A 21193-nucleotide genomic window follows, 5' to 3' on the forward strand; every position below is an offset into this window, starting at 1 on the left:
AGGCTCAGTGTTGGGGGGGTGAGGAGGTCTTACGTAGCATTTGCTATGAAGTTGGTTCTCTCCTCCCTTCCCCCGTCCCTGCCTCCCTCTGCCTCATTTCTATGAGAAAATTGTGGGTGAGTAAATCCTAGGCGTGGCCATAGGCCCACTACCCTGCGGACAGTAGTCTTAGCACAGGCAGAGTGTGGATTAGCCCGCGTGTGTATCTCCCTGTCCTTTCCCTCACCGGGTGAGGGACACTTGTGGAGTGAATTGCTTGTCCAGCATGCAACACTATTTCTAAATTACTTACATTTACCTTGACAAGTAATAAGTATACGTATCGCATGCATAATCAAATCATGGCCCAGCAGCTGCTCACAAAGCCAGTATTACATTGAATCTGCCGGACTCAAAATGAAAGCTGGACTGCAAAGGAGAATTTGATCTTTGAAAGTGCCAATCGGGCTGTGGTTTTATTGTCTTTGCTCGTCGGGCTGCCTGCAGAGTTCCCGTAAAGGCTGCATCACCTCGCGTGGGTGCTCGGGGCCACTAACCAGGCTGACTCTGCTTCACACCAGCCTCTGGGGACCTCCACCCCGGCTGCCTGGCACTGGTCCACGGTGAGTTGAAAGCTGCCTGGCTGTAGGCGGCACAGAGGTGGGGCCATGCGTGCACCCGTCTGCCAAGCACACAGCCCCAGATGCCCTGCAGGCCCGTCTCCTCTCTGGGGAGCCACTTTCCCTCGACCAGCAGCACTGCGGGCGTCTCACTGACGCTCTGGGTCCCCGGCAGACGGAGCTGCAGACAAGACGGTGGAAGGTCCTTTCGCTGCTCTCCCGGCTTTTCCAGAGTGAGGCTCTGGTCTTTTGGAAGGGGGCGGGGGGCCGGGGAGCAGGCGACTCCCTGAGAAACTGCTTGGTCTTTCTTTGCCACCCGCCAAGCCCCGCCCGCTGTGGCATGCCATTTTCCTTTCAGGGGGGATTCTCGTTCTTGTTTCTTTCTCTACCAACTCATAACAACCTCAGGGCCCAACAAGGACTAAACGCTTGACTATAAATCCTCTTCCATATCCAGAAAAATCTCAAGAAACATCTTCTACCTCTGAGCAAGTCCTAGAGGCCCACTTTCCCATCACTGGGACTAGTCCTTGTTCCTTCCCATGGAAATTACACGGCTCATAAGAAGGGCAGACGCGTGGAATAGATCACTCCAGTTAAAACCCTAGGGGTTCTAGCTGGTGTAAAGCCCGGATGAGAGACCTGGGAGCTCTTCTCTGGGGCCAGACCCCCCGAGAAAGCCCTGCTCTGCCAGCATCCCTTCCCTGCCTCTAGGTCCCTCCCTCGTGCCGGGAGGGGGAGTACTGTTAACTCCACAGCACGCTGGGTGGCTGTAGATGTCTCTACATGTCATCAGGTTCTGTGGAATGTGGTCCCCACCACAGCTCAAGTCTAATTCTCAGGGTGACACAGTCCCATTAGTACAGAGAGCGTCTCTTCTCTCGGGATGGTAGATACACCCAACATGAGAGACACCATTGAGCTACGGATGGTGGGTTGGTGGGTTGCGCTGACTTTTGTTTTTTCTGACTATAGGATGTTATGGATACTGCGTACGTGACTTCTCTTGCTTAGGAATGTTGGTTTCAATTTTATTTTCAACTCTTTTTTAAAATATATTTTTATTGATTTCAGAGAGGAAAGGAGAGGGAGAGAGAGACAGAAACATCAATGAGAATCATCGATCAGCTGCCTCCCGCCCACCCCACACTGGGGACCGAGCCCACAGTCCGGGCGTGCGGCCCTGGCCGGAACTAAACCTGGGACCCCTCAGTCCACAGGCTGACACTCTGTCCACTGAGCCAAACCAGCCAGGCCTTTATCTTCAATTCTGATGATGAAGAGAGACTGGGTTTTGACTCCCACTTTTTAAACAGGTCATAAGGGTGTCAGAAGTCCCTACCACACACTGGGAAAGATTCTTAGTTTCCCTGTTCCATCAGGATTTTTAGCTCACTCAGAGGCAACCCCGCAAATCTAAGTAGGAAAGTGGGCCCCTGTTTTTGCTTTAAATATCCAAAGGGTTTAGGTTCTACCAAGTTGACAGGTTTGCCTTTTCACAGATACTTTCTCAGAGGGAAGAATCCTAATTTTCCCTTGTACCTTCTGCACTATCCCACCAATACCTACCCAGGTCCAGGGACACTTTAACGCTTATGGGACTGCAGGGTGTGCTGCAGTCTCACCTGAACCCACAGGTGTCACACCTGGGGCCCGGGTTTCTCACTGTGATTGCTCTGAATTGCACTTGTTTCAGCAGCTGTGTCTCCACCACTGTGCGCTTGCCGGAGCCTCATACCACCGCTGTGGCTGTTTTCTCACGTGTGACGGTAGAATGAGACGTCACATTCGGGTCTCTAGCTTCACAGGGTGTAGAAGTCATTTTCCAGAATGCACTTGCTTTCTCTGGATGCATTCGTCTGTCCAGAACCAACCGGGACTGTAGTCCTCAGGGTTGTCCCAGAGACGGACTTGGGGAAAGCAGTTCTGCAGAATTGAATCCTGGGAGCAGCGCTGGGCTGGGCATCAGACACATCTGGGTGGGTACCTTCTCTCCCAGGTGGCTGGCCAGCATGTGACTCTAGTCCATTCATCTAACATCTTAGGAGCATTAGTTTGCTCCCCTCTGAAAAATGAAGTGGAGACTATTGCTCTGCTTACCTCATAGAGTTATTTTAAGGATCAAAAGAGAGAATATTTGTGCAACGACTTTGCAAATGGTGAAAGACTGTTCCAGTGAAACCCTGGGGAAACTCTAAGCCCAAGGTAAAGGTTAGGACTGGCTCTCATGTGTTTACTGACCTCTGGCTTCCGGGGACTGCAGGCCTGTGGACAGGTGACAGTGGAGTAAGTCCTGTCAACCAAGTGACTGACTCAAGCAGGCATCCTAAGCAGACAAGGCACTCAAAGTGTCCATGAACTTGGGAGGACTTCACCTACCTTGAGCCCTGGCATTTGCCAACTACCACCATGCACCCAACGCTGCACAAGAGCTTTCGATTAACAATTTAATTTTCACCTAATACAGACCCGTCTTTATAATTCCCACAGAAGAGACAAAAGCTTGGTGTTCACATCACTAACACCCATCACACAGGTCGCACTAAACTCTCTCAGTTTTAAGAAGCCACCCCCCGAGGAGACATCATCAGTGTAATGACAGCTTTCCAGAGGAAGGGAGGCCCTCACAGGAAACATGCACCCCAGCTGGGAGAGGCACGGCAATTTCACAACATTAAACCGTGTCCGAGGAGGAAGGTGCCTCTTGTGGAAGAGCTGCAGTACTGACACGGACCAGCTTGAAACCCTCAGTGGGTGTGACACCAATGCCAGGCGGCACCCACAGCTCCCACCTTCCTGAGTGAACGTCTTTCTTTCTGCCCTGCTTGTCTCCATGGTTTTTACGTTTTACAGGTTGTCGATGGCAGCGCTACATATTTTTAGATGTGAATTTTTACAAATGAATTAATTAGAGAAAGAGCCTCTGTCTTGCTAAGTACAAAGAGTCCCCAGCTTTTATATGTAACATGTCCGAGGAGCATATATGAAAGCCCAATGCGCCAAAGTCAGAACCTAGACTTGCGTGTCATAGGGGAGCTTCTGGCCCCAGCAAGCAAACTGAGCAGCAGGAAGGCGGGTCCTATGCTGAAAATCACTGCGTTTGTTTTCGTCTTGGTATCATTGGTTGAACGGCTAAACCATCACCTTCTCTTGACGCCCTTGGGGGTTCAGGTTAAGGGATCCCTAAGGAGGAATGGCAGTTAAATCGGAGCCATTGTGACCACAGGAAGCATGATCCCAGACACTGGAGTTGAGGACTGATGTCCAGACAGGAGGCCTCTCCCGTTGCCCACCGCTCTCTGCCCTAGTGTTCTGACCTCCTACCTAACAAGCCTTCCTAACTGCGCCTCTGCCTGTGCCATTCTCTCCACCTGGAATGTCTCCCATCCTGTTTTGCCAGCCGAGGGAGCATCTGCTCATCTTACATGACTCAGCCCCAGCCTCGGCCCTTTATCCCAGCCTTTCCTGACGTCCTCAGGGACACGGACCCCCTCCTCCTTTGTGCCTCACTAGATCATGGACGGCCTATGACATAAAGCCTTTATCGCTTCTACTCATTGGTGTCACTTCCCTGCTGCTAGATTGGGATTCAGAGCCTGGAGCATAACAAGTGCCCAATACTTAGAGGAAGGGAAGTGGGGGTGAGGTCGGGGAACACATGGAAGGGCGAATTTTTATACTATTCAACTTAGAATGTGTGGAATGCATTATTTGATCTTAAGGGTCTCAGGAATCTCTGTAGCATAAGGAAAGGAACCAAAAAAATTTTTTCTGTCTCCTGGCTTAGCATTTGGCATGCAGCTTGAAGAGCACTAAAGTATTCTGAAATCAAAACAGGACAGATCTAGTGACCCCACACTTAACACCCTCTAGCATGTTAGGATAGTTTAATCATCCGGTTTATCCTTCTAAGACCATGAGAAGCAGAGGCTTGGAGAAGTGATTAACCCACTGGCCGTGTAGCCGGTTGGTGTCGGGGTGGTAATTGTGCGCAGTCTCCTGCCCTCCTGATCCTATGTTAGTTAATTTCACACATCAGAACACCTGTGTGAGTTTCATAAATTAAAAAACAACACAAGCCCTAACCGGTTTGGCTCAGCAGATAGAGCGTCGGCCTGCGGACTGAGGGGTCCCAGGTTCAATTCCAGCCAAGGACATGTACCTGGGTTGCGGGCACATCCCCAGTAGGAAGTGTGCAGGAGGCACTGATTGATGTTTCTCTCTCATCGTTGTTTCTAACTCTCTATCCCTCTCCCTTTCTCTCTGTGAAAAATCAATAAAATGTATTTTAAAAATAAAATAAAATAAAAAACAACACAAAAGAGAAACCACTGATTTCATTTGATCTCTGCCAGTGGCTCCTGTAAGCTGAGGGCACCTTCGTCCTAACGCAATCTGGTTTGCAGATTCTGTCAGTTGAACAAGCTGATGCGGTAACTGACGAGCCGTTAGGCCTGTTTGGTCGCAACAGGGCCTCAGCCGGTGTTTCTAGTCTCATCAGTCTGGCTCCTGTCCTCAGTCGGGTCCACGGGTTAGGAGAGCAGGAACACAGGGGACACTCCTGCAGGGCAATAAGGAAAGGAATGTAGGAACTGGCCCTCAGCACCCAGAGGTGCAACAGCGTCAGGAGTGGAGTGATGGGATATCCGGCCCCTCCCTCGCGCTGGCAGAATCTGAGGCCTTTAGAAAACGGAACAGAAAAGTCACAGCTTTAGGGAGTGTCTTCCCTTATTTCTTCGTTCGGCACGTTAACAAACTTCACATTTCATTGAATGGCAAGTCCCTTTTTGACCAAAGGGTAATGCTGTTCTGAAAATTCAATGTAGGAATGTCAGACGATAGCATCGAATGGGAGCTAAGGAAGCATTTTTTACACACGTCTCTTGTAAAGGTCCTTTTCCCAGTAGCGAGCCTTCTTGTTCTAACCATGTGCTCTCTCCCAGACGTCTGTTTGTCGGAAAAATGGCTGCTTTGTGTGGAAATGATTAGCACGCTGCCTCATTTCCTCTGTGGCTGATTTTAAGTTGGCAGCTACTCTTTTCTCTGTGTACTTACAGCCTGGCAGGAAAACGAAGTCTAGTTTATTTGGGGGGGGGCGGGGGAGGGCTGTCTTCCAAGTGTTGCTTATTGCTGAGAAGCTAAACACAGTTGGTTTATGGGAGCACTGGAGCATCCATCTGCCCCCCCAGAACACGGGCCCGCATCTTCCCATGCTGTAGCCCAGGGATGCCGGGTTGCAGAAGAAAGGGGTGGTATTTTGGGATCTACCTCGATTGAAAAGTTCTGAGGAATTTTCTTTTTCCCTCTACAAGAACCTATAATCATGAGTATCCTATCACGGCCAGAAAGAGAGCGTGATTTTTTACCAAGGAGAGAGGGGGCCACATGAAAACACGCCGTGCAGCTATGGACACACCTGCATTCTCTCAGCCAAGAATGCAATGGAATAAGTGACGGAAGGAGTGAGAGGACAAAGAAAGATGTGCTCCTCCCTGCGGGAACCACAGATGCCTCTAGCCCACGGTTGCCCTCCCTGGTCGCCCTTTGCTTGGAATTCATCTGTTCATTCCTAAAGTTTGTGTGGGCCACCTCTGCTGTGCCTGGCACCGTGCTAAGGGCTCAGGACACAGTGGTGACCAGGGGAGAAGGGCTCCAGCTTCATGGCAGTGAGAGCCTACTAGGAAGGATGGACACAATAAATAAAAGTCGCTCCATAGTCCCTGTCCCTGTGTGAAACTGGAGGGGTCTATCCAAGGAAGGCTTCTCTGAGGGGTGACATTTAAGCCCAGACCTAAAGGAAGAGCAGTGGCTGGTGGGTAATGCAAAGGGTGGAAGGAGGACACTCAGGACATAAGGCCCACGGGGCGTGTTGTTAACCCATGTTGTTCATCCACAGTATCTGGCAGAGAAAGGCTGGGAAGCACCAGGGCCTGCCTCTATCTCCCCTGCCCCGGTCCCCTCTGAAGTCCAGTTCTCCACTCTCTTATCAGGAGCTTTGGGCAAATCACAGAACACTCTGAGCCTCGGCTGTCTTATCTATAAAGTGGGTGATACCTCCCAGGGCGTGGTGAACTAGAACTAACCCTCTGGTGACTGCAGCCTGGACCGTCGGGTGCTGGGAGCCCTCCTGGGGCCCGGGGCACTGAAGGCCTGGCATCCTCTCTCCACACAGTGCTCCAGGAACTGCAGCGGGGGCTTCCAGATCCGGGAGACTCAGTGCGTGGACAGGGAGCACCGCAGCCTGAGGCCGTTTCACTGCCAGTTCCTGGCCGGCATCCCTCCCCCGCGGAGCATGAGCTGCAACACGGAGCCCTGCGAGGAGTGGCAGGTGGAGCCCTGGAGCCAGGTACAGCCCCTCGGGCACCGTCCACATAGCTGGACCACGTGACTGTCTGTGTCCCCACGTGAGTCTAGGGCTCAGGGAAGACCACACCTGTCTGGTGCTGATGACTGGCCACCATTCAGTGACCCAACGCTGTGTGGGGAGGCTCACCGGGTCCACGACGTGAACTATGTTGTGTGGTTCCCACGGTGACACACCAGTGCCTTTATTAGAACCTAGTGTCCCAGTGGACACAGGGGACTTGGGGTCCCTGCTGGGGACACGTACATGGACCATTGTGATGAGAGCCATTTAGATCAGAGCCTCACATGGCTCTCCTGGGCTTCTGTTTCGCCTGGGGGTGATGAACAGACCCTTTCCACACGGTATATTTTAGAGTTCCACCTTTCCGTCAAATGCCCAGATCATTGCACAGAGAAAAAGAAGTGTGTGTGTCCGTGTCCTCTGTTTTGTGAGGGCCCAGACCCTGCTAGGTCTTTGTCCTACTTCAACACAGGGAAACAAGGTTACTATTCTTTGGTGAGGTAGGATGATCTAATTTGCCAATAGCAAATGCCTCAGTAGACAAAAATGCTGCTCCCAAATACATCCATGCCTGGTAGGAAAAAGAAAAAAGGAACCCAGCATGTTTTGAGGGTGTCTGTGAGCTAGGAATTTTGCCTACAATATTTGGTTTAATTCTCACAACAGCCAGGAGAGTAGGCCTATGAATTCCACTTTATTGGTGAAGACATTGAGACTCAGAGGTTAAGAGGCTTCCATGAGGTTACACAACTAGAAAATAAATTGGTGGACTATTAATTCAAGCCTAAGGCAGACTCTTTCCACTGTAGGCCTTAGCCCAGTGGCCATTGAGCAGAGAATAAACTGAGGAAAAAGAGTTAAATTAAGAATATTTGGGTGAACCTACCGGTGCCAGGGAAGGGAAGGTAGAGAACCACAACTATAAGATACAGAGTTTGGGTCAAACTATGGAGGATGGATTCCCCTAGAGAGCTACTTGCTGTCTACTGGGCCAAGCAGCCATGCTGATTTCTAACCCTCTGGGCCAACACCTGGTGTTTCCTGGGGCAGCAGCCACCACTGTCCCCTCTTTCTTGTCCTTCCACTGCCCAGCTCTGGAGAACATGAAGTACCTGCTATACCCATGCTCGGGGTGTAGGCCCTCGTGTATGCTGAGCCTGATGGTGGCGTCCAGAGTCCTGGAATTGACAGAGGAGCTTAGATTCCCTTGTCAGAGAAATGGCATTTGCAGGTTATCACAGATGAGCTGTTATATCTGTTCTCTGGTTATGAAAGAGATGTATCCTTTATACTTTCTCAGTAGCTTCTGGGAGCCCCCATCATGCACCTGTTCCCAGGGCCTCCTACCACCCTCCTTCTAAATGTCTCTGTTCTGAGCAAACCACCAAGCTGGAAGTCTTCCCTCCTAGGCTCCGAGCAGTGAAGATGAAAAATGCAAAAGTCAGTTGAATACAACCCTGGAGCTGTTGAGGGACTAGACATATTAGGTGCTTTCCTGAGCTGCCATGATGCTGCTCTGTCCACACACACTGTCTAATGCCACACGGGAATGTCAGTGGAGTCAGCCAGCCCAGACTGCTTGCAGCTGTGGGAACGTCTCTGCTCCAGTGGGTGGCAAACTTCAGCATGCTTCAGAATCACCTGGAGGGTTTGCTCCCACACGGATGTCTAGACCCCCACCCCCAGAGTTTCCAATTCAGAGGTCTGGGGTGGGGCGTGAAATTTTTTAATTCTAACAACTCAGAAGATGCTGCAGCTGCTGGTCTGGTGACCACACCTCAAGAACCACTGGTTTCTATCTTCTTCATCCCTTTCACCTAGAGATTACATGACCAGGAGGTCCTGAATCTCTATGCCCATGTGTAGATACACACACGGATCACAAATGTGGGGTTCCTCTCCTCTCCTCATGGAGTTAAAAATGGAGTGAATAAATGAGGAAAAGTCCATGTTGACTCTCAAAGTTGGAACACTGTGGAAGCAATAGATTGGTTCTTTTATTGAGCAGAAAGGGCTAATTGTATATAATTTGCATTTTCCATGGTACCACCATACACATAGTGCCTGACATGATATGGGCAAGATGTTGACACCCATCATTGTTTTGTGTTGTGTGTTTTTTGTTACCAAATGATAATTAAGATTCTTCAAAGTACTCAAAGTGCTTTTCAAAGATTCTTGGTGAATTATTTAATTTCCTCCCAACATGTTTAGGCAGAGGAGACAATATGTCTTGTAAGATTATTTTAGTGAGCAAAAAGCTGACACGTTTTAGAGTTGTATCCGTTGAGGAACCAACTTGTCATTTCAGATTTATTTTGTGAGCATTACAGCCAGTGCATCAGAACCCTGAGCAAACTTACCAACTTGCCTATTCAGAATAGACACACATGTAATTCACAGCTTCATGCAGTAGGAAAAGAAGCTGAATCCCATGTTCACAGGAGATGAACAAACTTGTATTGCAAATGCGCGTGCTCACAGCTAATCATAATGAAAATGTCTACATTTTACATTTCCGTTTCTAGACCCTGGGGCCAGAAGGCAAAACACAGATAACAACATCCATTCTGGAATGACTTATTTCGAATTTTAACCAAAATTCCTTCTGTTGACATATGTGACATGGAGCTATTTGGCCTCTTCTGCTTTTTTCTCCTCCTCTTCTCCTCAGAATTTCCTTTGTGTCCTTCCTTCCCTCTCATTTGGATTCCCCGCTGTTATTTGAATGGACTGAGTGGTCGTAAGGAACTTGTAACAGAGGCTCAGATTCCAGTACAGACACTAATATTCTAAGTAACACTGCACACGGCAAAAGTGACCATAGAAAGTTCTTCTCTTCTCACGGCAGACGTCTCCATGTGATTTTCTCTTCTTTTTGTTTGTTTGTTTGAATTTTGTTTTATTGCTTAAAATATTACAAAGAATAGTACTCATGTCTTCTTTTTTTTCCCCCCCCTTGACCTTCCCCCGGCCTCCCCTACCCCCCAGTGCCTTGTGTCCATTGGTTATGCTTATACCTAAGCTGTCCCTGTTGTATATTAGTGCTCCAGGTCCTGTGGAGGCGGAGTGCAGGAGAGAGGCGTGGCCTGTCCGAGAGGCCTCTGTGATTGGGCACAACGGCCGGTGTCTACTGCCCCCTGCAACCAGCACCCCTGTTGTCACTGGGCCACGGGGAACTGGGACCTGGTAAGAGTCAGTTGTGTTCTCTTCATATCTTTAGTCTAAAAAAAACATTTGTTTTCTTCAGTTTCAAAAGAACATATATTCATTGTAAATGTTCAGGGTGTCCATTGACTTACAATGTGTCTCTATATGTTTTAGAGCTAGTATCCTTCTGCTAATATACCTCTAAGTCTGCTAAGGTTGACCCAGAGCTGACATGGTAGTCAATGTTTGCTGTCCTGAGTTCAGAAGAGAAACAGATCAAAGACTTTCAAAAGATGAAGATCAAATACCAAACTTTCCAGAGACACGAAGCCTAAGGAAAGGCGCTTTTGGCCTGACCATCTGTGATCCTCTGCCTTTTCTTAGAGCAAATGGGACTCGCATGTGCCCTGGAGCTTGAGGCTTAGCCTAATGAGCTCCAGGCCTCTTGTCCTCTGCCGATCAGTTAGCCAGGTGGCAGCCAGTTGGATGGAGAGACAAGGAAAAGAATTAAACTGGAAAGGAGGAAAGGATTTCTTATTCAAAGTTGTTTTATTGTATAAATAAAACTCTCAGTGATACTGAAAATTAAATAAAATTCTTCCATAGACAGATTCAGTGGTCACTCTGATTTGTCTTATCCTGGATTCTCTAGAAAATAGAGCCTTGAGGCAAAATTAATCACTTTATTAGGAAATACAATGCCCGGGAAGCAGATGTGATAGGAAAAAAGGAAGGAAACAGGGAACAGGGGAATCAGATACGAGCTGGTGCACTCCCAGCCTGACCTTGCCCGGTGTCTGGACCAGTTGATCACCGATCCTCAAAAGGCCTTATAAAAGCCCTATGCACTGCTGCCTCTTAGGGCAGTTTGTCCAGAGGCAGGAAGAGAGAAGTCTATTGGCTCTTGTGTCCCAGGAATGGGTCAAAGCTCTCCCCTCGTTGGCTAATGCCCCCCATTGCCCTGGGTTAGTCAATGGGCAGATCCCACCGTGTCTCGTATATCATTGACAACAAGAAAGCAAATGGCAATACTTCATCTTTTTGTGGCTGAGAAGTATTCCATTGCAGTATGTACCACATCTTCTTTATCCAGTCCTCTGTTGAAGGACACTTAGGTTAATTCCATGTCTTGGATGTTGTGAAAATAATTTTGCAATAAACATAGGGGTACATATATTTTTACAAGTAAGTATTTACAAGTTTTTCAGATAGGTACCCAGCATTTTAAAAGCATATATATATGGTAAATTCAGACATTTTCTTACATGCCCAGGAATCATCTTGTCTAAGCTGCTTTTACAGGCCAGCAAACCTCCCTTCTGCCTGCCGGTGGCCCCCTCATGACCTTACATGGAGCCTTGCCTGTTAGCATGGCTTGAGACCACACGTGGTCCAGCTCAGTCCATTCCACATTCTTTCTCCGTCCCACTGTGGTTTTTCTCTCCCACCTCTCTTTTTATCCTGCTCTCAGCTTTCTTTGTAGCTCTGTACGCTTTCCTCACATGTGATTTCCAGCCCCAGATCAAAGCTAATTCAAAGAAACTGGGTTGCCAAGAAACCAGGGCCCAAATAGACTTTTTTCCCCCTATTTTACACATAATTCAACCTCTGTACACATTCTACTGAGAACCCAATAGTAAATTAAGCCCACTTCAGTCCACACAATCTGTAATATGGACTCCTCCTAAGTTCACATCTCCACATTAGTAGTGCCTTTGACTAATGATTCTGTGGCTCCAAAATGGGTGCTGAGGCTTTCTACTTGACCACGGTGGGTTGGAGGCACTCGGCTGAGTTCCCCTGGTGGGTCTGGGGGAGAATTCTGATTTTCCATGTACCCCACTCTTTCAGTGCACGGCTTCCTGTGGGGGTGGCTTTCAGAAGAGGACTGTCCACTGTGTTTCCTCAGAGGACAATAGAACTGAAGGTCAAGACCAATGCCAGTGTGACCATGAACCCAGACCTCCCGAACTCCAAGAGTGCAACCAGCAGGCCTGCAGGAAGAGTGCTGGTGAGTGGAGGGCTTTGCTCAGGGGGAGAGCTTTTCACAGTAAGCTGTCCTGCATGACTTGATTCCCGGGTCGCTGCGGTCCCCTTTCCTGAGCCGGGAACTTAATGCTGAAAGGCCAGCCAGCATCTCTGGGAGGAAGCAGTCTGACTTGGTGAGGTGTGACTCTGATTCCTTAAGGGATTGTCTCATCCATTTTCCTAAAGCCCATTCACACTGTCATCCCACATGGATGAGAATCACTTCTCCTTCTTCAAAGACTTTTCAGAGATGCTCCTGCCTTCTCAGAACCCCAGTTTCAGAACCCCAGTCGTGTACTGCATGGCCCGCTGGCATTCCAGCACCCTGCCTTAGGTTCCACAGGAACTGACTCTGAGACGCAGGTCTGTGTGCAAGGGATGCATTAAGAAAACACTCTTGGGAAGGACCATTCGGTGAGTGCGGGAAGCAAGACAGAAAGGAAACCCGACCAGGCTGCCATCACCAGCCCACGCCTTCTCAGAACCCCAGTCGTGTACTGCATGGCCCTCTGGCATTCCAGCACCCTGCCTTAGGTTCCACAGGAACTGACTCTGAGACGCAGGTCTGTGTGCAAGGGATGCATTAAGAAAACACTCTTGGGAAGGACCATTCGGTGAGTGCGGGAAGCAAGACAGAAAGGAAACCCGACCAGGCTGCCATCACCAGCCCAGTCCTCGCTTCAGCCTAGTCCCCTGGGGGAGCACCAGGGCGCAAGCTCTGTCTCAGTTGTCTGTCACACACTCCAGCAGCTTCTCTCTCCACCTAGAAAGCCTTACGTGCCTGCAAATTCACTTCCCCTGGGGTAGCCGGTGGCCAATGGCTGAAGAGTGTGGGGCTGAGACAGTGCAGCTCACTGGCTTCAGGAGCTGGACTGAGATAGAGCTTGCACCCTGGAGCTCCCCGTGGGACCAGGGTGAAGCGAGGACTGCGCCGGAGATGGCAGCTCGTGGAGCTTCCTGCCTTCCTGTCTTGCTTCCCATGCACTCCCTTAGTGGTCTTCCCTGGGAGCGCGTTCTTAATGAATCCCTTGACACAAACTTGCACTCAGAGTCTATTGCTGCACAACCTAAGGCCACCAGGTTAGATTATCACACCCAAAATACATAGAGAACTCATACAACTCAGCAACCACAGAAACAAACCATCTGATTTTAAAAGGGACAGAGGACCCGAATAGACACTTACCCAAGGAAGACATACTGATGGCCAACAGATATATAAAAAGATGCTAAACATCATTGGCTATAAGGGAAATGAACATCATAAATGACAATGAGATACTACTTCATATTTGTTAGAATGGCTATTATCAAAAAAACAAGAAATAAGTGATGGAAAGGATGTGGAGAAAATGGAACTCTCGTACGCAACTGGTGGGAGTGTAAATTGGCACAGCCACTATGGAAAAGTGTATGGAGGTTTCTCAAAATAATTAAGAACAGGGCTACCATATAACCCAGCAATCCCTCTTCTGGTTGTCTACCAGAAAAACAAATTGTAAAGATACAGGTACCCCTATATCCGTTGCAGCATGGAATCCTTCTATGTTGCTTTGACTTTATCTAATTGAAGAAGCAACACAGCCTTGGTTGAACATGCCTAGTATTATCAGTTATTTTAAAATTATGTATAGATTCTCTTTAACTGTCTTACTGCTGAATAATATAATCTTCAATAATCAAAACTGGGTTAAATGCAATCCTGGTAGTTTTATCTTGAATTCAAACACTGAAGAGATGGTAACTAATAGTTGGCTGGCAAAGGGTAGAAATAATGAATTCCATTCGCCAACAATTATCAGGGCGTGGAGTTAATTATTAGCTTCTCTTGAAAGCAGAGCCACGCTTACTCATGGGCAAACATATGAAAGAGCAGCTGTAAGAAATTTCTCAATTGAAAAGCCACCCACCCAACCTGTCTGCTGTGCCCTCAGAAATGCTTTGAAAATAAGTCATTCAATGCCTAGGTCCTTGTCAGCCATCCAGCCATTACAGTAAATAAACCCCCTGTGTCCATCTTGTAAGATCGGGCATGAGTTCATGTGAAGTTTGTTCTCCTCCAGGCCTTTGCACTTTTTTTGGGTGCCATCTAACTTGTTAATGAATTCAAATCTAAATCAAAATGACCATTTCTGTAGTAGGGACTCTAAAAACCCTTTTCATGTATCTGGGCTAAGAAATAAAACATCAGAAATTTCATTCAGAAGTATTTACTGAGTATCGCCTATATTCTATCCATTACATTTGTAATTATTAAAAACCAAAGAAAAAAATCTTATGCATTCTATTCCTGAGTATTTTTTGTTTTAATTTGGGGAGTGAGGGGTAGAGAGAGCAAGAATAATAATGAGGAAAGTAACAGGGACAGTACTTAGACCCAAAGTTGATACAAATGAACATCTGAGCCAGCAAACTTCCTATTGGAGAATATTCTCGATGAATAGGATTTCGTTCAGTAATTCATTCAGCAAATAGTGTTGATAATGGCCTATGTCTCAGGCAAGTGTTAAAAACCAAGGGTACAGAATAAGTAGGACAATCCCTGGCTTCAAGAACCCAACGTCTTACAGAAACTGTATTTGTCAACAACATTGAAATTGATTTTCAACTTTCTTTTGTGGGCAAACTATTATCCTTTCAATCTGTACACAGCTGACAGCAAGGAAACATGCTTATACTAGTAACTGTCCCTTTAAATTTCCAAGTATGCTTTCTGTTGAACAGGCAAAGGCAAATGGGGATCTCCTCTCCAAGTTACCCCTAGTTATAAGCATTGTGTATGGTTCGGCTGGAATCCAGTTGGCTGATGAATACAACGAGCCTCATTGTTTTACAATAATAATGAGAACAGATGCAATTCAGCCGTGTCATGATGTTGGGCTCATAGTCATTGCCTAAATGAGCTGCTAAACGTAGGCTGGCACATAGGGTCCAATATAGGCCACCACGGTCCTCCACTCTTCCTTCCAGCCCCCTGCTCTCAAACAGAAGGCTCCCAGGACTCAGCATGTGCCCAGGGCTCTTGAGGACCATTTGTGAAACCCTGCATGGAACCGCAGAGAATTATGTTAAGTGAAATAAGTCGGACAGAGCAAGACAAACACCGTATGATTTTATGTATATGTGGAATCCAAAAAAACAACACAGATGATCCAACCAAATGAAACAGAAGCAAACTCATAGATGCAAAGAACACGCTGATGGTTGCCAGAGGGGAGGGGTTTGAGCAGGAAAAGGGGAAGGGGATTAAGAAATAGGAACTGCCCGTTATAAAATAAGTCACAGGGATGCAGTGGACAGCACAGGGAATAGGGTCAGTGTTACCATAATAACTACATACGATGACAGGTGGGTACTAGACTTATCGAGGGGAGCACTTTGTGAGGCGTATCAATGTGGACTCACTATGTTGTACACCTAAAACTAATATAACATTGTATGTCGGCTATCATTAACAATAATTTTTTAAGGCAAAAAGGAAATAAAAGGCCAGGCCAGTGTGGTTCAGTGGTTGAGTATCGACCCATGAACCAAGAGGTCATCAGTTTGGTTCCCAGTTGGGACACATGCCCAGGTTTCAGGCTTGATTCCTAATAGGGGGTGTGCAGAAGGCAGCCAATCAATGATGTTTCTCGCTCATCGATGTTTCTATATCTCTCTCCCTTCCTCTCTCTCTAAAAATCAATAAAAACATTTAAAGTAAAATAAATATTTCCAAATAAGGTCATATTCACAGTTATCAATGATAAGGATTTCAACTTTGGAAGACACAAGTCAACCCACAACAGGGTTAAAATTTGGGGGTCTGTAGGAGGCCCTTTTTGTAATGGAAGACACCCTTGAGAGAGATCACTCTTTAGCCCTTAGAGGAAAGGCTTACCCGTATGAACAGAACAGTCCAAGTTAGAGCGTAGCACCACATTTGAGCAAACGATACGGTAATGACACCACTTCAGAGACTGGGATAGCAGAGGTCTATGTGATCCACCATGGCCACAAGAAGCTCTGTGGAGAGAGGGGTGTAAGCGGAGATTTCACCCCCCTCTGTCTTCCTCTCTGGACATAGCCCCAGGGCACTCACATACTCATGGCAAAAACAATGAGGAGCAAAGAGCTACCAGCATTGCACCTGCTCCGTCCACCATCCAGAGGCTTTAGGAGAGGCTGGGCAGCCTCACCCAGGCTCCACGCCGAGCCCAGTTCCCAAACCAGAAGCCTGGGAAGGAACCCTTCCCTTGTCCTGCACATCAGCCCACATGACACACGGCCCAGGCCCCATGGAGAAGTGGGCTGGGGGGGGGGGGGGCATGGGAGACAGGGAGCTCACATTTCCTTCCACAATAGGAATACTTGGCCAAAACATGTGCTCGTCCTCAGATGCCAGCGCGTGCACCGAAGTTTCCTGGGGGTTTTAGGAGAGACTGGTTGCCATGACGGGTGTAAGAAGAGGCCTGAAGAAGAAAAGAGTGAGCAAGGAAGAGGCGTGGGCTTCCAGGAGCATTACATGTTACCTATTGTCAAGGGCACTTAAAATCTGCTCGCAAAATGGAATTTGAGAGATAACAGAAGCTGTTGATTTCTCCACAAAAAATAAACAAACAAAAAGCAAGGCATCGTGGGGGGAGTGATGTGTCCTGAAGAGAGAAAAATAATTTTTTTGCCTTTATGACCTCAAGGTGGGAAAGCAGAAAGAGGCAAAAATATTGTTACAGGTTTAGAGTAACGAGGGTATTTCCTGAATTTTACTTCTATCTACAGTTCTGTTCACAAAGGACAGAAGCCTTTTCTCCGGGACTATTCAAGATTTTTCTGTGAAGGAGAAAGACAGACACCCATAGCTCACAGAGGCACTCAAGCCAATTTTGAAACAATTTCACTTTCTAGAAGCAAAATCTGTGACTTGGACCTTAATTAATTCCTTTCAGACCTGGAGTCTGTGGGCCAGGCAGTCTGAGTCTCACCTATAGAGTGTGTGGTGGTAGCTCCTGAGAAATCTAGTCAAATTCGCTGCTTTGTGTCTGAGGAAAGCAACACACACACACACACACACACACACACACACACACACAAACACACACGCCATATTAAGGAGCTTCTTGCCCTGAGCTAGTTAGAAGGGAACAAGGGTTAGAACCCAGGTGATGAATTACACACTTGTCATGAGCATTATCTGTGTATCTGATGCCTTCATCTCCATGTGTTGTTCTAGAGGCAGGGACCACATTACTCACTGCTGAGCGATGCTCAGAGCGCATTGGTTAGTTGGTTGCCCGGGTGATTGCTGGGTGCTCTGAATGGCATGACTACTAAAAGCAAGAGCCGTAGGGTCAGTGCAGCCTGTGTCCAGATCCAGCTGTGCCACTTGTCAGCCGGATGACATTGTGCCAGTTCTTCACCCCTGGAGGTCTTACATCTCGCATCTGCAAAGCAGAAAGAATCGCTGTACTTATCTGGCAGCACTGCTGTGAAGAGGAAATGAAGCGGTGCCCGTAACACACTGCATTCAGCTGTCGCATAGCAATACTGTGTAGCAAAACAGCTCTGCACTCAGGGCCTTAAAACTACACTCATGTACTTTTTGTTCAGGCTCCACAGGTCAGCCAGAGTGCAGCTGATCTAGCCAGGCCTTCCTTGGCCTTGGGCGCAAGCTGTAGGTAGGGTTGGGGCCGGCTTCGTAAGTCTCTCATCCTCCTTGGCTCAGTGCCTGCAGGAGCCACGTCCTCATGGTGATGGCCAACATTCATCAGGGCGGGGCCACCCCTCTCCACATCCCACGGCCCCACCGGGATCACGTCTCCTGGCATCTCATTGCCCAAAGCAAGTCAGAGAGCTGACCCCACAGTGAAGAAGCAGGAAGTATTTACTTATCACCCACCTGGCAACCTGGCAAGGGTGGGAGTGTTTAACACTCTACAGGGGTGAAGGCTTACAACTGATGATTCCATTTAACACAGATACTTCACACCTGACACATAACCAGTGGATGTCCACTATTATGATGAACTAGAGGCCCGGTGCACGCACGAAAATTTGTGTAAGAGTAGGCCTTCCTTCCCCTGGCTGCCGGCACCGGCTTCCCTCCGGCACCCGGGACCCGGGCTGCTTCCTTCCAGCCAACCGCAGGCACCCGGGACCCGGGCTGCTTCCTTCCAGCCAACCGCAGGCACCCGGGACCCGGACTCGCTTCCCTCTGGCCCCGGCTTCATCAGGAAGGATGTCCGGAATGACATTCAGTCTAATTAGCATATTGCCCTTTTATTATTATAGGCTGTTAAGGAACCTTTCTTGGTTCACGTATGAATGAACAGCAGTTGTGCTCATTCACTGACAAGGGTAGCTGTCAGTACTTCCTGAATGTTTTACATTTCTCCCTCCACAGACGTGCTGTGCACCAAGGACAACTTATCAGCGGGTTTCTGCCAGACACTGAGAGCCATGAAGAAGTGTTCTGTGCCCACCGTGCGGGCTCAGTGCTGCCTCTCCTGCGCCCCGGCACACAGGGTCCATGCCCGAAGGCCAAGGAAGCCACAGTTGCTCCAGAACCCCAAAGCGCTCTAAGTCCAGGAGGGAGCCGCCACCACCGCCCGCCGCAGCCTGCTGACCGTGCCCTCTGCTAACCCCAGGAGCCACTCCAGGAGGTGTTCCTCTGTGCACTTCAGGTCCAACTTTGCACCATAACAAAACAAAATCCGCTGTGTCCCGCTCGCCACACAATGCCCCTCGCAGGAGGGCTGGGCCCCGAGCACTTGCCGCTCCCTGATCAGCAGGGGGACACCCGGGAGAATTAGGCCGCTCCTGGCTCAGCTCCTGGGACAGGTGCCAGGTTAGGCAAGTCTGTGAAACGATGTCTCTTTTTCATCCCTCAAAGAGAAAAACAAAGAGGCCAGGTTTTTCCCAGACTACCTCAAAGGATCAGGAAACAGAGCCACACTGATCCAGGGAACAAAGAATCCTGTTAGTGGATCTTGGTAGAATCATCTTGCCCCCACCACCCTCTCTGCTGGAACAGCTGTTGTTTAAAACATCACGGGAGAGCTTTTAAGAACATTACCTTAGTTCATCTAGGCAGAGCGCGCCTTTCTTCACCCAGTTTTCAGGTAGAGAGGAGGAGAGAGTGCCCCTCCACCCTCGGTCTGTCCCTAACCCCTGGAGACCCCCTCTCTAAGCTGGTCAGACCCCCATGCCCACCTAGAGACACTAGAACAGGTGGGGACTGGAGGATTTAGTGACTCTACGGCATTTAGGTTACACAGAAGGCCAGGCTGGAGCAGTTGATGTGTGTTTCTGACCTGAACAGAAATTAATTTCGTGCTAGTACAGTTGACCCTTGCACAACATGGCTTTGGACTGTGTGGGTCCACTTATACACAGAGTTTTTTTCCATTAAGATCTGTGCTGTTTCCATCTGCAGCGGGAGTCTGTGGGTGTGGAGGGCAGACTGGATGCATTGAGCTCTGCCGTTTTATGTAGGGGACTTGAGCATCCGTGAATTTTGGTATCTGTGTGGCGAGGAGTAGGGGTCGGGCCCTGACATACTCCTTGGATACAAGGGGAAATCACATTCAGGGGAGTCAAAAGTTACATGAGGATTTTCGCCTGCGTGGGGCTTGGCACCCCGGCGCCAGCATCGTTCAAGGGTCAGCCATAGAGGAAAGGGAATGCGGGCCTTTATTCTTCCCACTTGCTTGGGGAATTTCCTTTCCTCGCTGTGAGCAAATGTGTCTTCCTGTCTAATTCCCCCTCCGGCACATCCCCTGCCGGAGTCATCAGCTCAGGTCGAACATCTTTTCTTCGCTGGATTCACACACAACTACTCCAACCTAGTCCATGACCGCCTCCCTCCCCATTCCAGGTGGGAAAATGGAGCTCCAGGTTAAAATATCTCAAAGAATTAGATAAGTTGTATTAAATATAAGAACTTAGTACAAATTTCTAGTCTAGAGAGAAAAAAAAAACCCTTCTCCAAAGTGAGATAGGATGACCTGCTACCCAGTGCTTACTTCGGAGGGTCTTTTTCTTCGGGGGACACAGGCATATCAAGGGGAGCCCAAAAGCCGAAATGAGAGTTAGAAGGCTTATCCTGGGTGTTCCCACCAACCAACAGGAGCCGAAGGAGGGCGTGGTCTCAAATTCAAAGCGAATTCCTGGCTTCTCAGGGGAGGCATTTTCTTGAACTGAACCCAGAGGGAGAGGGCGGGTGAGTGGGTGCGTGTGGGGCCTCGAGGGGAAGAAGCCCTCAGCTCCTGACAGAGGGACGGCAGGACGGTGCCCTTCATGCGATGGGCAGCATTTTTCAGTCACACAGGTACAGTGCTTCTTCATCATGGAACACAGCGTCCCAGATCTTGAATTATCTATCCATTCACCAGATGGTGCTATTGCAAAATGGTGCTAATATCTAGATGGTGGCAGAACTCACAGAAACATGTAAATAGATACAGACACGGGCAAGTCCACATCTTCTGTTCGACGTGTAATGGTGTTGCTGGCCAATGCCAGTTCTATTACTTGGATACCAGAAACTTAAACATTTTTATACTGTGTGCTTTTTTTTTTTTCTCAAGCCATCAATGTATGTTATTCTGATAAGTTTCTGTGGAACACAAAACACTGGGGTTGGGATGAAATTCAAGATAGACCAGAAACAGGAGGCAAGTAGACATGTTTACCTAAAGCCAGGAAACTGATGTCTAAATAATAATTACAGTCTTGTATTCTCTGTCTTCAAATATAAGCATTGCTGGCCGGTGACAATCTCTGGTGAAATAACAGTTTTCGAGAGAAGGTGCTTAAATTGTTAGTGACGTGAGTGGAGGAGAAGGTGATTTTTCTCTGAGTCGTCATTTGTCTGTGATTTCAACCAAAAATACCCTTAGAGTAGAAAAAACAAGGCCACGCCAAACAAGAACACAGCAAATGAGCCACATGCCCACCAGGTGACTTAAGCTGGTACTGTACTATCCTAAGGTCATGCATGTCATCAGAGACCTGATATGACCAGTCTTACAAAACTCAGGAACACACTTGGCTTCCTACTGACCTCACCAAA

At 48.3% G+C, this 21193-nt stretch overlaps 1 protein-coding gene across 1 annotated transcript in view; it reads left to right on the forward strand.

Moving 5' to 3' along the window:
• Nucleotides 1-20979, forward strand: part of ADAMTS12 (ADAM metallopeptidase with thrombospondin type 1 motif 12) — a gene marked incomplete at its 5' end in the record, with an annotated part of 188196 nt that extends 167217 nt beyond the window's left edge. Inside the window, 4 exons of the mRNA XM_006761798.2 lie at nt 6772-6945; nt 10012-10155; nt 11968-12127; nt 18524-20979. Of these exons, the coding sequence (XP_006761861.1) occupies nt 6772-6945; nt 10012-10155; nt 11968-12127; nt 18524-18702 (657 nt within the window). The remainder of the gene's footprint in view (nt 1-6771; nt 6946-10011; nt 10156-11967; nt 12128-18523) is intronic.
• Between the last annotated feature and the right edge of the window lie 214 nt (nt 20980-21193).

The sequence above is a fragment of the Myotis davidii genome, unplaced genomic scaffold (assembly GCF_000327345.1).
Source record: "Myotis davidii unplaced genomic scaffold, ASM32734v1 scaffold496, whole genome shotgun sequence".
Classification (NCBI taxonomy): domain Eukaryota; kingdom Metazoa; phylum Chordata; class Mammalia; order Chiroptera; family Vespertilionidae; genus Myotis; species Myotis davidii.